The following is a 17,989-nucleotide window of genomic DNA, read 5'->3' as shown; positions in this document are numbered from 1 at the left end:
GAAATGATAAAAGGAGAGAGTGAGATGTAAAGATGTTAGAGAGGGAAAGAGATGAGAAATGGAAGGAATAGTATAATTAATAACTGAGATTAAAGAAGAAAAGGAGATGGGAGAAAATGAAAGAGAGGTGAAAAATGATAATAGAAACATTTCAGAAAATAATGAGAATGAATAGTAAATTCCTCTTTATCTATTTACATACATATTCCGTAGATCCTTATAAGTGATTAAGATGCTAGCATATGGAATGATTTGAGGAATATATAGATGTAGATTACATAGAACACAGCAGAGTTAATTTGTAGAAACAGTTGCAAAGAAAATAAAACAAAGAACAAAATAGAAGCTAAGTAGAAAAGGGCCATCATACAAGAATTAGCAGATGTTGTAGACTACATATACAAACAGTAAAAGTATATGCATAAAAAGTCTATATGTCCCTTTTGAAAACCTTTCTTAATAAACCCACCAAGCTCCTTTATTTGAACTAACTATTTTTGTATGGAGGATTATTATTCTACTTTAGATTGTTAACAAACACGAGCACACATATTTCAAACCTTTTAAGCATTATTAAGATTTTGTAAGTGTTAGTTGGTACTTGTAACTGTTACTACATTTATGATTGAATGTAATTATTTCACCTGTAAGTGATCTGTTTTCTTAACTGTTTCATTCTTATAGCCCCACTCGCTCCAGTTGATTTTAAAGTGTCTTCTGCTACGGAAACCAGCATGTTACTCCAGTGGACAACACCCAGCAATAGTATATATGTGCCTGAAGGTATGAAAGATGGAATTAAATGTTATAACTTTGCATTCCTGTAGTTGAATTTCATACTTTTTAATTGCACAAATTATATTTGTGGGAAAAGTAAAGTGAATCCTCCACAAAACACTGCACATTGACTTGCAGAGTACAAATGTGTATGTAGACGTAATGTATCTGCATGTCACACTAATGGAGACCTGTAAAGGCAATTATATGGAATACGTTGTATATGAACCATGTATTGAGCACAAAAATAAAGTTACAATCACCGTATTTGACCTGCTGAAAGAGAAGTTTGTTTCTTGAAGCATGATCCTGGTTCAGTATATGATTTCTGTATGTCCAGATGATCTTCATGAGCTTCGCCATTAACTGAATTTTGGAAAGATCATAGTGTGGGCTTGTGAGATGAACAATTTTGTGGAAGATGAACAATGGATATACTGTACTAATCCGCCTGTTTTCTACACCTACTGATTACTCCAGCAAGTATAGTGCACACCGACATTAAAACAGTGCACTCGCAACTACATGAGGTGGCCATCAGGGGCAGCCCAGTAACCAACCACTGTCACCTAGTTAACCATGTGCCTGCAACATGGTCAACCATGTGCCTGCAACACAACACCAGCGATGCCTGATGGGGATAGCATCTTTATAAGGACATGCACGGGCCTCCTTTCCCTTAGTTGATAATGTCAGAGAAGGAAAGTTGCTACTCACCATATAGCGGAGATGCTGAGTCGCGATAGGCACAATAAAAAGATTCACACAATCATAGCTTTCAGCTGTTAAGGCCTTTGTCAGCAGTAGACACACGTACACACACACGCACACACACACACTCACGCAAACGCAACATGCACACAGATGTATGTGCAAGTTGCGTTTGCGTGAGTGTGTGTGTGCGTGTGTGTGTATGTGTGTCTACTGCTGACAAAGGCCTTAATGGCCAAAAGCTATGATTGTGTGAATCTTTTTGTTGTGCTTATCATGACTCCGCATCTCCATTATATGGTGAGTAGCAACTTTCCTTCTCTGGTATTGTTAAATTCCATCCTGGATTTTCCATTTGGCATTGGCAAAACAACATTTGGACACACAGGTTTCTACACTACTTAGTCTCTCTCTCACTCACTCACTCTCTCTCTCTCTCTCTCTCTCTCTCTCTCTCTCTCTCTCTCTCCCTCTCTCTCAAAATCTTGTTACTATCATGTGTAATTTTTGCCACAGTAGGTGATCATTAATAAGTGGAAATTGAGCCAGTATTGTCAGTGCTGAACAAGACAGTGGAAAGTCTTTTCCCCACACCCCTTCTCTCCCAATGATGATTCATATTCTGTTTTTCCTCCTCTTCCTGCACCACCTAAGATAAGGTCTCATAATGTTGTGCATAGATATTCCCAGTCATTGTTTGGTCATGATTTCAAGAATGAGCTGGTGTTTAATAAGCTATTAAACTAATAACAAATATTCCTGGAAGGAAGTGCAGGTTTTCTGTGAAACTACAAGAAAAGTATCCTTGTTTTATAGACATAGCAGGAATGAATTGAAATGTGAACATACTATTTGTAAAAATTGACTGGATGTTGATGTGACAAATTCACTGCAGCAATATTTGGACTCCACAACAGATGTTAAGAATATCTTCAGAAGTGGTTGACTCCGTGCAAGATTTCACATATTTTATGTAGATATCTCTTCAAAAATCACCTGAATGGAAGGACTTAGAATCAACCATTAAATATCTTTTGGATAAAGGTGTACATGTAGGTGACGCAAAATGTCTTAATGAGCACTGCTGCCTGAAGAAGTCCTACAATGCAAATATAGAAAGACTTTTCTTTCTAATCCAGAGTCACTGGGCAAAATAAACAAGCAGTTTGTCTGTGCACTTCCTGTTGCAAGTACAACATGATTATAAAAATGTTTGTGGCAAAGAGTCCCACAGCTATCTAATGAATGACTAATGACTATTAAGGAAGATAAGCTGTACTCTTGGGCTACCGTTAACAAAGTGCAAATGACAGGAAACATATAATAAGGTGTGTAATTGTTTCTAAATATAAAAATGTAGAAATAAAGCATACCTATAGTTTGTTCACATTTTCTTGACCTGTGAGCCCATTGTTCCAATCTTTTGCTTGGCAATAGAAGCAGGAAGACTCTGTGTCACATGATGCTACTGCCAGCCTATACGACCTTACAACAATGGTATTATAACAGTTTTAATTTAATTTCATATTCATTGCTACAAATGCCACCACTTTTGAACATGAAAATCTCTTTAATAAGCTTTTAGGAAACCTTGTTGTTACCACACATTGTTTCTACCACAAGAGATGATCAGTACCACTGAGCATGATAGCAGAAGCATTCCCTCAAACCCCTCCTCAGCCTGCTGTAGTCTAGTGCTTCTTCCTCTGCTCCCTGAGGCCACCAAAGTTTACAGGTCAACAATAGGTGAACAGTCAGTGGTTCTCAATGTAAATATTAGTACTGTAGGAGTCTGGGCCTGTTTCAAAAAAGCTGTGTTAGAATGTGTTTTTATGAGGGCTGCCAATTTTTTTTTATCTTTTCTAGGTCACTACATTCATCAAATACTCATACAGAAGTGATTCCTACAATTTATTAACTGAAAACTATTTGTGATGGTAAATTGCACTCCTTTTTTCAGTTTTCCACTGTTAATGTATAGTAGTAAATAGTTGTTGTATGTCCACTGAATAAAATATCCTCTTTTAATTACAAAATATGGAAATTGTCCTCTTTTTATGTTCTAAAATATAGAAAGTATCCTCTTTTTGCAATCCAAAATATGGGAGACTTAACCTAGGGATTTTTTGTCATTTGACAGAACATAAGAAATATATTAGGAAATTTCTGTTAGAATTTAGTTTTAGGGAGTAAAGAAGATCACTGACTGAACAGCAGAAGCATTGAGTCATGTGCACACATGTCTATGAGCTAGGCATTTTATGCACGGGTGCCAGAGGCGTTGGGGACTGGGGCACAGTGAACATGATGTGAAGGTGTGGTGATAAGAGATAGGAAGGGGAAATTGTTGGTTGTGGGGTGTGGGGACAGTGAGCTAACAGAGACTGAGGCCAGGAGGATTGTGGAAGTGAAGGTATATCACATCTGTGTAGTTCAGAAGGGTGGTGGAGAGAAGGGTCCAGATGGCTCGGGTTGTCAAGTAGCCATTGAAATCAAGTATGTAGTGTTCAGGTGCATGTTGTGCCACTGGGTGGTAGAATTTGTTTTTGACCATAGTTTGGTGGTGGCCATTCATTCTGCTGGACAGCTGGTCAGTTGTCATACCAACAGAAAATCTGTGCAGTGATTGCATCAGAGTTGGTGTATGACATGGCTGCTTTCACAAGTAGCTGTTTCTCTGGTAGGGTATGATAAACCTGTGACCAGACTGGAACAGGAAGTGCTGGGTGGGTGAATGGGCAAGTCTTGCACATGAATCTTCTCAGTGATGTGATCCCTTTGGCAAGAGGTTGGAGTGGGAGTGCCATGGATATAAGAAATGTCAAATGATATGTAGGAATTAAATACTATGGTTATCCAATAAGTTTCCCAGGGGCCATCAACAAAGAGAACACGCAGATACATAGGAACATTTACTAAAAATGATACAGAAACCATCGGCCTTCTTCTCAGCATAGTCACCAACAGAAATAAGGTATTTTTCACACCATGCCTTTGTATTCCTGGGTAACAGAAGGTTGCTGCGCAGGGGTAGAACAAGCATATGAAAGCTGTCTTACACTGAAAAATGTTAACTGATAGGCATATCTTCAGGCATAAGAAAATATGGAGATAGTTGGAAGTACGAACAGTAGTACACGATGGATGGTAAAAAACTTTACGACCTAATTTATGCAGGAAATGAACTGTACCTGGATGAGAATTTTCATAGATTGACAAAAGATCTACACTGTCCACCCCACAGTTCTTGTTTTCAATGGTCTTTTCAAGTTCTTGCAGAGTTTCATAATTGTGGTAGTTCCCAGTTCCATAGTGCAAGTAGCAACTGCTCAACAACGTCCTCACTGATGAACAATGGCTACCTATTGCACTCTTCCCTGTGAACAGTTTGACAGCTCTGGATAATATCGTGCACTAACAATACAGCTGCTGTATGCTCATGATGTTGTGTCCATATACTAAACAGAGTTGACAATGAATTTAAATGGGTGCCATGTCAATTATACAAATTTTATCAATGATCTAATTTCAGGGCAGGAGAAGGAATCGGAGCTGTCTTTGTCAAAAGAAGCAGTAACAGGACTTGAGTTAATTAAACTCTTATACAGGGAAGCCACATCTTGAATTTCTCACTTGTATGTGCTTGACGTTTTTGCATGGGCTGCTGTCTTTTGATACGGTGGGAACATTGCATTTAGAATAACTCTGCAGAAAAGCCATTTGTGACCTCAGATCAAGAGAAGATACTGCCTGTTAGAGAAATTAATGCTAATGAATAATTAATGTAACCACAGCCTGTAGGCATGCAATACTGTATTAAAGGGATCTTAATTCATTCTACACCCCAAGAGCTAAAAATGAATAATAAAGATGTGTATTTGAACGAATTTCGCTTATTGAGAGAACTACGGCATTAAAGCCACAAATTCATGCTAAAATATAGTCCATTGTTTTGAAAATGACATGGGAATTTATTTAAGGGTGAACAGAAATTATATGGATTTTATTTTAATTGTTTCATTTAATACGCTTCACAATTTGTCATCATAGTGTAGTTATCATTAATACTTTCTAAACCAATAGAACATGCTGAGACCTTAGAAGTACTAATGTTATGAGGATGTATTCAGTCGTCTCTTTGTAATGCACAGAATAGAACCTCTTGATTGGCTTACTTATACCATCAATTTCAGAAAAAAAATCTGTATTTTAATACCACTTAGAAGTTGCCTTTCCTATTTTTAGTTCCTTCCACACTGTTCTTTGTTACAATGAGTGGGTAAGGTTTGTTAGGAAGACTACTGCAAAGCTGATGCTGTTTGTCACAAGCTAGTTTACTCCCCCTCTTTTTTCTGATCCTGTTGTTAGTAAAAACTTGAGCATAGTAGATTCAAACCATCTTTTTGATGTTCAATATAACTTTATTTTCAGGTTATAGCTTACATTTCAAACGAGAATTTGGTGAATGGGAAAAAATGATCCTGCATGCTGAAGACAACCACTTTAATCTAGAGAACCTCCAGTGTGGCTCCAAGTATCAGCTTTATATTCAGGCTTTCAATCAAGCTGGACACAGCAACCCCACAGATACTCTGTTTGCTTACACACAAGGAAAAGGCAAGTAATTTGAAACTAGCATAGAAATAGTTTTTAATAGTTCATTTGCCTTTATATGTTCAGCAACAACACATGTACAATATGGTAGGCAGTATAAATACATGGTATTTCATGCATGATGTAAACACTACGTCCATTGTTGCATGGGACTTGATACCAGGAGTCAGGTTCTAACTACCACATTCTCTGGCCTATTCCTTGGATTCTGACAGGGTAGTGTCTCAGCTTTTGATGAAGTAGAAGAAATAGGATTGCTCTTGGAAAGGAGACTGAGAAAATTGTTGCACTGTTAACCACTTGGGAGTCACAGAGTGTGTGACCTTATTATGAGGAAAGTTCCTGCCATCAAAAACACCTTGTAAAGTTGTCACAGATACAGTGGCAGGATGTGCTCTTGGATTATCCTGCATTAAATAACTACAGGTCATTTCAGACAATGGAAAACCTAAGGTTGGAATAATAACAGCATGAATTAGCAGAGACTGTTACTCACCACTTAGAGGAGGCACTGAGCAGCAAAAAGGCACATTTAATAGTAAACAAAGCTTAGTCTGTCTGCCACTCAACACCTCCATAGGTTATTTTGATAGTCATTAATTCCCTGAAAAGAGATTGCAGTATACTGTTTACTTACCTATCAGAAGTTATGGTTTGGTTGAAAAAGATCAGTCAGATAACTTCTGCTGCACTAATTGCACACCACACTCCTGTTTTCACATCTTTATGTTACTTTTAAGAATTTGCAGAACTGCAGCTTCAGTTTTTCTGCAAGTTCATATACTCTAATAAATGCAGCATGGTTCATGAGAAGGAAAGAGCATTTTGTGATCAATCAGCCTCTCCGTCCCCCCAAACTGCAGTAGCATGTTGCATTAGTCATGTTGAGCAACAGATTTGTGAGTAAATGCACTATTGTTATTTCATATGGTTCTGGTTTGATTTTGTGCACATCTCTGTAAATAGATGCTGCTAAGGCACTGGGCTGGAATGGCAACTCACAGATTTCTTTCTAATGCCCCTCCTCAGTTGTCTAATTTGGCTAAAGTCAATATGCCACTTGTCAGAGTCCAAGGAACGGGTCATAACTTATGCAGCAAAGGGACCTGCTTATTCTGTATTAGTTTCCATGCAGCGCTGGATACAACAATTGTTTCGTATATGAAACACTATGTACATGGCATTTATTTGATTTCAAATGCACAGTTTCATGTTCAGAATGAGAATCAGTCAGTGGACAGACACAGTTTTTGGTATAATATTGATGTGCAAAAGACAAGGAAATTGTGAAATATTTTACCTAAAAAACAGTAAAACTTAACACACTGTTTTTCACATCATATTACAGCAAGAATTAAATAGAATAGAACACAACTGAGAAGCATAGTGATGAAATACACTATCCACCCAAAAAGTTCCAAGACTGATTTTATTTCTGGCATATTAGTGACATCAGTGCAATAACTGTGGTGGCAGCTTGAATTATTGTAAACAACAGATTTGCCTTTGACCAATTTGTTTTCAACTGTCAGTGGTAAGTAGTGGATGTATGACCATAGTGTTTCAATGTTGTCTCAAAAATCAAGTGTTCAAGACATACTCCATGATGTTATGAAGAAGATAAAAGAGTACACATAGTTCATTCCACGCAAATTGACTCCTCATCAAAAACAACACATGGACATCTGCTGCGTCCTGATTGAAATTCAAAGTGTGGACAATTCTTTTCTGAAAAAGATCATAATGGGTGGTGAGACTTGGCATTGTCAATAAAACAAAGTTCAGAAATTGAATGAAAGGTCAAAATTTTGATGGCATAATCGACATTGAAGCCATTATGACATGCAAGTTGAATGATATCTCAAACAAATTCTTTTCTGGCAGTTTCACATGGTTGTATGAATGTTCTAAGCATTGTACTCAAGTAGGGGGGGGGGGGGGGGGGCAACTATGTAGAACAACTGAAGTATTAAAACCATCATCTTCAAGTTTTTTTGTTTTTTTTTATTAATCAGTCTTGAAACTTTTTGGACTGACAGGAGTGACAAAAATAATAAAAGAAAATAAATAGTGAAATTACTAGTGACAGAATTGGATAAATTTGGTACAAAACTGAAGGTTTCTATTTTTACATTTTTATACTGTGTGCACATATTATCCCACTGCATTTTTAACTTTTGTAGATAATACTGAGTACTTTCACACACAGATTTTTTGTGCTGTGAGAATCATAAATGTTAACAACCATTATTGTGTTTGTTTATGTAACCATGTGAAAGTAGCATTGTGTGGTTGTGGTATCTCAGGCAGAATGATTATCAAGTTTTCCGTATTTATTATCTTCGTTATCTTTTTCTGGACAAAGCAATTCAGTTTACATTCTATAACCAAGAACTTTTGATTTTACTTATATGTATCCTGTTGCTTTTATTGCAAATTAATGCTGATTTCTAACTGTGGGAAATAATACTAATGTTACCTAAAAAACCAGTCTGCCATAGCAGTGTCACAATTATAACCTATGTTTTAACTTGCACCCAGTATGTTTTTAGTTGTATTTATGACATGGTATTTGCTCCAACAACCTCCTAACAGAAAGTGTTGAAAGGTGTTATGCAAGCGCAATGTAGGATTTTTTTTTTTTTTTCACTGTCCTCAGTAGTTGATGTGATTTTAGTAGTGCTGATGCCACATTGAACATTGCACACTTTGCACATTGCACAGTTATAACCCATAACTGGTATTTAAATTACCATCTGTGTTGATTTTTACAGTCCCTTTATAACACAGTTGCAACACTTTCTGCATGTTCCAGAAAATACAACATTGATTTTCCTGTGGTTCCTTCACCTTCAGACATAGAAAATTCATCGCCCATCTCATGCTGTGAAAAATCGAGGGTACTAGTACACATAATTCAAGCCACTTAAGTTCTGGGACATTTACAAAAAGAGCTTTGTCACTGACCATTAGGTTGCCCAAATAGGTACTCTGTAAACATATTTGGTACACATTTTGATCTGCACCTATGAACAAACATCCAAAAACAACACATTTTCATAAATACTACTCGTTTCTATATTGTCAGTAGTTCCCAAAAAATTTCAAGAGCTTTAAGCCCTAGTACAAGTGTAAATATCCTCCAGGCTTTCATTGAAGACAATGTGGGTCTTAGTGGGTGTGAGAAGGCCTGTATTGGTCTGATATGTTGGACTATTTGAGTATTTGTTATTAGTCCTGTACATAGGTAGGACAACTGGAAAAGAAGGTGGTTACTGAGCACTTACAGTCATCTCTGAGGGTTCTCCCATGTGTTGGAATCTACAGAGCTAGATTTATTTATTTTATGAATGAATACATATGAGGTGTGTTCAAAAAGAAACTGAACTTTCGCTGTATCGGCTTTATTGCTTATTGTACAAAATTTTAAGCATTGTCCCCTTAAAAATAGTTCCCTCCACTGGCAATATACCATTCCCATCATTTCTTCCAGTTTTGGAACACCTCCTGGATCACATCTTGTGGGATGGTGTGCAGGTTTCTCATCACATTGCCTTGTATCACCTCTGTGGTTTGGAAATGACATCCTTTCAAAGTGTTTTTCAGTTTGGGAAACAAGAAAATGTCTGCTGGGGCTAGGTCAGGAGAATACAGTGGATGGGGCACAACTGGAATGTGGTGTTGTGCTAGATAGCTGCAGACAAGGAGTGAGCTGCCACATTGTCACGATGCAACATCCAACTCTGGTTTTCCCACAATTCAGGCCTCTTCCTGCACACAGCATCCCTCTTGGTACTAGGATTCCCTTGTAGACGTCCTTGTTTACCTTCTGACCACGCCACACAAATTCATTATGGATAATACCTTTGTAGTCCAAAAACACTACCAACATCACCTTGATCTTCCACTGACTCATGTGTGCTTTTTTTGGACGAGGTAATGCTTCGTCCACCCACTGCAACGACAGCAACTTCATTTCAGCATCATAGCCATACACCCATGTCTCATCACCTGGAAAGTTTTCATTGTCATCAACTGTGGCAAGCAGTTCCTCACACATTTCAACATAGGTCTGTTTCTGATCTTCAGTTAACAAACACAGTACAAATTTTGCACTGAACAGATGCATCTAAAGTTTTTTGCTCAAAATTTGATGGCATAATCCTACACTGAAGCCCACCTCCTCAGCAACTTCCTGAACAGTTAAACGACAATTTCTACAAATCACAGCATGAACACTATCCACATGGCCATCACCTGTTGATGTGGAAGGATGTCCAGACTTGTAATCATCACAGACCAACTTCTGCTCTTTTGAAAACGTTTAAACCACTCGTAGCCCTGCGTGTGACTCATACAGTCCACCCGTATGCTTGGCTAAGCGTTTTAAATGTCTCTGTGAAAGTTTTCCCAAGTTTGTAGCAGAATTTCACAGACACATTGTTCATCAAGCTCCTTCATTGTATTAATCTGATGAGCAGACCTAACAAGTGCTTACTTCAGCAGCTATGGTTTGCTTGCTAATTGTCTGAGTGACATGAGGCAAATGGCAGTTTGTTGTCTAAATCTGTCACTAGGTGTGTCAGTAGCTGCAGCGTGCTCTCTCTGCTTGTTGGCATGCTGTTTCAAAAATTTGGTTTCTTTTTGAATAGATCTCACATAATTCAGCATTGCACCAATGACATACACTCCTGGAAATGGAAAAAAGAACACATTGACACCGGTGTGTCAGACCCACCATACTTGCTCCGGACACTGCGAGAGGGCTGTACAAGCAATGATCACACGCACGGCACAGCAGACACACCAGGAACCGCGGTGTTGGCCGTTGAATGGTGCTAGCTGCGCAGCATTTGTGCACCGCCGCCGTCAGTGTCAGCCAGTTTGCCGTGGCATACGGAGCTCCATCGCAGTCTTTAACACTGGTAGCATGCCGCGACAGCGTGGACGTGAACCGTATGTGCAGTTGACGGACTTTGAGCGAGGGCGTATAGTGGGCATGCGGGAGGCCGGGTGGACGTACCGCCGAATTGCTCAACACGTGGGGCGTGAGGTCTCCACAGTACATCGATGTTGTCGCCAGTGGTCAGCGGAAGGTGCACGTGCCCGTCGACCTGGGACCGGACCGCAGCGACGCACGGATGCACGCCAAGACCGTAGGTTCCTACGCAGTGCCGTAGGGGACCGCACCGCCACTTCCCAGCAAATTAGGGACACTGTTGCTCCTGGGGTATCGGCGAGGACCATTCGCAACCGTCTCCATGAAGCTGGGCTACGGTCCCGCACACCGTTAGGCCGTCTTCCGCTCACGCCCCAACATCGTGCAGCCCGCCTCCAGTGGTGTCGCGACAGGCGTGAATGGAGGGACGAATGGAGACGTGTCGTCTTCAGCGATGAGAGTCGCTTCTGCCTTGGTGCCAATGATGGTCGTATGCGTGTTTGGCGCCGTGCAGGTGAGCGCCACAATCAGGACTGCATACGACCGAGGCACACAGGGCCAACACCCGGCATCATGGTGTGGGGAGCGATCTCCTACACTGGCCGTACACCACTGGTGATCGTCGAGGGGACACTGAATAGTGCACGGTACATCCAAACCGTCATCGAACCCATCGTTCTACCATTCCTAGACCGGCAAGGGAACTTGCTGTTCCAACAGGACAATGCACGTCCGCATGTATCCCGTGTCACCCAACGTGCTCTAGAAGGTGTAAGTCAACTACCCTGGCCAGCAAGATCTCCGGATCTGTCCCCCATTGAGCATGTTTGGGACTGGATGAAGCGTCGTCTGACGCGGTCTGCACGTCCAGCACGAACGCTGGTCCAACTGAGGCACCAGGTGGAAATGGCATGGCAAGCCGTTCCACAGGACTACATCCAGCATCTCTACGATCGTCTCCATGGGAGAATAGCAGCCAGCATTGCTGCGAAAGGTGGATATACACTGTACTAGTGCCGACATTGTGCATGCTCTGTTGCCTGTGTCTATGTGCCTGTGGTTCTGTCAGTGTGATCATGTGATGTATCTGACCCCAGGAATGTGTAAATAAAGTTTCCCCTTCCTGGGACAATGAATTCACGGTGTTCTTATTTCAATTTCCAGGAGTGTATCTGTTAAAGCAACCTTTCCTTCTAGAATTATGTGGGATTTGTGGTAGTAACTGAATGAACCATGACAGCTGTGGACTACATGAACATTATTGTGTACCATGTTCATCTCTTCATGTTTGATGTTTTCCCCAGTGGCAATGGCATCTTCCAGCAGGATAACCATTCACATCATAAGCCTAGAATTGTGCTGCAGTGGTTCGAGGTGCATTATAGTGAATTCACATTGACGTCTTGGTCACCAAATTCACTTGATCCGAACCCGATGGAATACATCTGGAATGCTATGAGATGCCAGTTCGCACTCTGTGGCTCTTGAATTCAAGCTCAGTAAACAATTTTTGACCTCAGAAGAAATAATTTGAATAAAAACTACTTATTTTTAATGTATGTTTGAATATTAACTGTACCACAACTACTTCTGAGCAGCTTCATCAACATATACTGTATAATTTAGTTACCAAACTCAACTTAATCTCTTTAAATAATTTGACCATGTACTCTGCATTATATGTATGTTACAGCTCCAGTTGCTCCAAACAAAGATGAGTTTTTGGTAATCAATTCTACTTTTATACATCTGAATGTAAGGACATGGGACACTGGAGGATGTCCCATAACAACACTGGTAGTAGAATATAAACTGAAATCTGACAAGAAATGGACACTCGTCACGAATAATTTGAAGTACACAGAAGAGAAATTTTCTATCCTTGATCTTAATCCTGAGACAGAGTATCAGCTGCGAATTACTGCACACAATAGTGCAGGCTCAACTGTATCCCTGTATGATTTCATAACATCTTTCAGTGCCGGAGGTAAGTCTTGTATGGATTTCTGTTTAATTTACTCAGCTGAAATATCACTCTTAATTAGTCACTAATACTTATTTAGAACACAAGAAAGTAAAATCTCCAGTGCTGTTTTTATGTAACTCTGGTAGGGAAATGGGAACAAATTACAGAAGGAACAAGAAAAACTCGAGATTATCATCATTGAGTCTTACACAGTATTGGAGCACAGGTATAAGCTTACAACAGAGAAAGAATTGTGATTTAGCAGCAACTTGATATACAGTTAATCACCAGAAACTTCTTGGCAAACTATACAATATTAAGAAGGATTTTTATATCACCAGTATTGTCATGAACCCTATTTCAAGTCAAAGATTATATGCCCCTCGCCAAGGTAAAAGAAGAGTCACAGGGGAAACCAAAGAGTGCTATGCTAAAAGGCAGTGTGATCTTGCTCCTACAACCAGACATGCAACTGTAGCAATTATCTTCTAATCCCGGCATATCAAAGAAAATTTATATGCAGACAATGCTGTCAGTTATGACCAAAGAAGGAGTTTTGAAGACGTTGGAAAGACTTTATCAGCAGCTCTTTAGATGTGCTGTCCTTACCATAAGGCAAATCATCTAAAGCCTGAATCAAGTACAAACCAAAAGAGTGCTTTTCTCTTATGAAATTAAGAAGCAAGGAAATACCTAAACGTTGAATGGGAAGGACTCATCATAGTGCATTATGGCCACCTATAAGATCTAGCGGAGAAATTAGAGCAGATACTGCACCACCATGAGCTTAAAAGGGAAAAATAAGTCCAGGTAATAACATCATAAAAAATATGAGAGGTTCACTTTTTGGAACACAGCCAGCAGATTAATGCAAAACAGCTCTAACCTTGTTTTTGTACCTAGAGAGTGTGCCACAACAGTCTGAGAAGCATCTGCTCACACAAAGCAAATTGATATGGCTCTAAGTGAATAAATTTTAATCACCAGAGGGTTTCTAAGCCCAATTTATGAACTTTACTTTTTTGCATAGCACCACCTAGCACTTACATGCCAAGAATATGAAGAGAGTGAGAAGAAGAAGCAAGTGTATAATTCTTGGGTGTCTGCTCAGGTCACATCGTAATTCCTCCTCAATATTTTGCAGACAAAGTCATAGCCATGTCAGGTGGTCCCTGATGTCTGTTGCCCCACTCTTGTTGGTATCAGCAGTGTACCAGGTGGTTATAATTAAACATTCCCTGTTTAATATGTTATAACATGGAAACTTGGTAGCATTAATGTCCAGAGTATGGGTGCACAATTTCCATGTGTCACAGCACCACCGTCCAGTTCCAACTATGGCCACCAAGTGCTGTGATCAGTCATCTTGATTCATAGTCTCACACAAATGACCAGTTGCAGTGCACTTTTTGACGTATCAACACGAGCTTGGACAAAGAGAGCAGGGCATTATTGGTCAGTTCTATTAGCAAAACAATAGTAATTCTGCAGTTGCACTTCCAGATTATCACCAGCTGAAAGGATTACAGAAGGTTCCTCTTTCTCCACCTGCTGTGCAGAACATGATGAAGTAGTTTGAATCAACTGGAGAACTGGGTGTCATGCCGGGAAGAGGCCCATGACCGTTTGCACCATAGGTGGTTGATGAAATCGCTGTTGCCATGGCAGATAATGCTGTGCGCAATTCCCAATCATCAGGGAGTGCACATGCTGTGTCATGACAGTTGAACATCCCATGGTCCGCTGTACAGAAGGTGCTTTGAACATTTCTCAAATGGTGTCCTACAAGATCCATATCATACAGCAGTTTGCACCACAGGATACACAACAACATGCTACATTCACTCTCCACTTTCTCACAAGGATTCAAGTTGATGAGGGCTGGCCTTAGACCGTCCTACAGAGAGATGCTCATTTTTCTCTGATGGGTGAGGTGAACACACAGAATTGCTGAGTGTGGGGGATCTTCATCTCCAGTCACTGTGCATGAAGTTCCTCTGTATGGTGAATGTGTCACCATATGGTGCGGCTTCATGGCTACATTCATCATTAGTCCTCTTTTTTTTAAACAGGTTGGCACTTAAGGACCAAAGACTCAAGAACCAAAGATGTGCAGTGTGACTGGCCAGCATTACTGTGAGGTGCTTCACCAGCATGTCATACACCCTACAGGAGAGAGATGCATTGAACTCAACAGTTTTCATACAAGGTGGGGATCCACCACACATCACTCATGAAGTTCACCTGCTTTCCCAAAACACATTTGGAAATGATCGAATTATCAGCCAATCATTTCCAAATGCTTGTCCAGCATGATCACCTGATCTCACTCTCTGTGATTTCTGGTTTTTGAGCTACAGGAAGAATAGGGTTTACCAGGGGAACATTCACACATGTGCTGATCTGAAGCGTAGCATATCAAGAGAGGTAGCCAGCATAGCTACGGACATACTTTGTTGTGCTATGCAGAATGTAATCCTGCACTTTCAGACTCTTCTAGACACTGATTGGCGCCATATTGAGCCCCTTTTGTAGCAGTAATGATTCTGGTATGTAATTGTATGGTGTACTGTAGCAGCTCATCAAAAGTGTTTCAGTTGAATTGATTCTGCATTATTTCCCTTCCCTATATCCTTGACATTTATGCTACCAAATTTGGTACTCATACAGTAATTAGTTTCCTTGTTATAATGTGTTAAATAGGGAAAGTTTAATTATAACCACCTGGTATATATGCTGGTTGTTACCCTCCTCCACTCTACTACTATTGCTATCTGTGTGGCTGCCGCTGTAAATGGTGACAGCGGGAAGCTGGATAACAGCATCTTGCTCCAAACTCTGGTCTCCAGCACATGCTATCGCTGTTGGGTGGGGACCTCACCATACAGAAAGACAGAAGGAGATCTGACAAGTTGCCTCCAGAGAAAAATATTGAACTTCTTCACAGTACCTTTGATGTGAAAACTGTCAAGAATATTTGATCTTGAGCAGTTGCACCATGATGACTGTCAAAGGTCCACAAAGAGAGCATTCCGCTGTGCCCCACAGATAGCAATACGGGACCAGCAAGATACGGCTTGGCCCAACAGCTGATGACTCTTCTGAGACCACCTGCAGGAAAATGTGGACATCACATCAGCAAATCCATTCACTTTGTACAACATTACAAGAACTTTGCCTCAACGATAATTGCTTGTTGGGGAGTTTTGACACAGTATCCATCTTCACCAGTACCATTAAATGACTACATCTAACTAATAAGTAAGAAATTCATCACCAGCAGGTGGACAGCATGGCCATGGGGTGTCCTCTCTCACCAACTGAGCAAATTTGTTTGTGGAAGATTTTGAGGAGAAGGCCACAGAGCAAGCCCAACAAAAACCAACACATTGTGTTACAGAATACCTACACACACTGGTCGGTATCTACATGCCTCCAGTGGCCACTACAACTCCCTGTATGAAGGCATTTTATTCACACTTGCTCACAGGATGCGATCCATCTGCGAACAAGACAGCCTTCCAACTTAGCTGAAGCACCTGGAGATGACAATTTGAAGAATGGCCAGAGCAGCAAGGAGCTAAGATGTGTGGTTACCTAGAGAACAGCAGTTACCTATGCAAGAAGGAAAAGAAGAGCACAAATCACTAGCACACACCCATTTGTTGGCAGTACCTATAGAAAAGTTGGCAGAATCTTGGAATGACAAATGGTAAATGGGTATTTTGCCCACCCCAGAAAACCTTTACACTACTAGTTTCAGTAAAGGATGATATAGGCCTCCAAAAACTGAGGGTCTACAAATCCCCAGTCAGTGCAGCAAAGCACTAGGGAAACTGTATGCACTACATAAGAGAGGTGCCATGAACATGTATGCCACAATGAATTACGCCAGGCCACCATATCAGCCATTGCCAACCACAGTGTAAGAATGGCTGTACTATAGATTATCTTCTTCTTCTTCTTCTTCTTCTTCTTCTTCTTCTGTAGTGGTCAATCCAACGATTGGTTTGCAACAGCTACAATGGCAGCTTGTCTCCATTCTGTGCATCTTTCAGCTTTTCTCTTCATTTCTTTATAGGTGTTACATCCCACATCTTTCACGATTTGATCCATGTACTATAGATTATAACAACACCAAAATACTTATGCAATCTTCCTCCTTCTGGGATTGGATTATTAAGGAGGCCACTGAAACGTGGGTTTACGATGCTTTAATCAACCAAGATAGTGGTCTACTACTGAGTCAGTGGCCTACTACCGAGTCAGGCATGGAACCTTGCATGGGATATCAAAAAGAATCATGTTCCACTACAGTGAGGTCTGCACCCTACAGCAGTAACTGGGACACTGACCAGAGTCTGGAGCAGCTGTCACAAGGACAGTGATAGGAGAGGGTAACAGCCAGTGTATATAGTATACCGACAAGAGCAGAGGAGCAGTCATCAGGGGCCATCTGAAGGTGGCAACGAGTCTGTTTCCTGAAATATTGTGGAGGAATTATGACATGGATCATTAAAGTCCCCCAGACAACTCAACAGTAGCTATTATGACTAAGAGTTAGTACCATATTTGGTTATGAAGGAAATCAACTGGCAGAAACTGAACAAAGAGCTCTTGCAAGGCAACAGTTGCCATGCTGTATGTGGAAAACCTGGGTAACTGACTAAAAATAAAAATGTTCAGATACATGAATAGCTTTGAAATGTAGGATATGAGAATGATAATGGATTTGAATGTTGCATTCAGAAGATGGGCATCATCATCTTACCAACCTAGCATGTATGAAGGGTATGAAATTGAAGATTTACCTCTTAAAAGTGACAGTAAGACACATGCCACAGAATACAGGAGTGCTGTTATTTATTTGAGTGTTTTTGGACTCAGAAAGTAACTAAATATTGTTAACTGAGTTTAAAAATTTATTTATTTGTTAATTTTATCTGATTATGCCCACCAGGCCCACTCTTACACGTGACCAG

General features: G+C 40.3%; 1 protein-coding gene across 1 annotated transcript in view; it reads left to right on the top strand.

The window, feature by feature from the left end:
- LOC126260279 (Down syndrome cell adhesion molecule-like protein Dscam2) overlaps nt 1-17,989 on the top strand; it is an 81,850-nt gene that overhangs the window by 17,437 nt on the left and 46,424 nt on the right. Inside the window, exons 5-7 of the mRNA XM_049957605.1 lie at nt 685-783; nt 5,920-6,105; nt 12,735-13,028. Of these exons, the coding sequence (XP_049813562.1) occupies nt 685-783; nt 5,920-6,105; nt 12,735-13,028 (579 nt within the window). The remainder of the gene's footprint in view (nt 1-684; nt 784-5,919; nt 6,106-12,734; nt 13,029-17,989) is intronic.

The sequence above is a fragment of the Schistocerca nitens genome, chromosome 5 (assembly GCF_023898315.1).
Source record: "Schistocerca nitens isolate TAMUIC-IGC-003100 chromosome 5, iqSchNite1.1, whole genome shotgun sequence".
NCBI classification, from domain to species: domain Eukaryota; kingdom Metazoa; phylum Arthropoda; class Insecta; order Orthoptera; family Acrididae; genus Schistocerca; species Schistocerca nitens.
The sequence above is the reverse complement of the archived record's forward strand: the minus strand, read 5'-3'. Positions and strand labels throughout refer to the sequence as shown.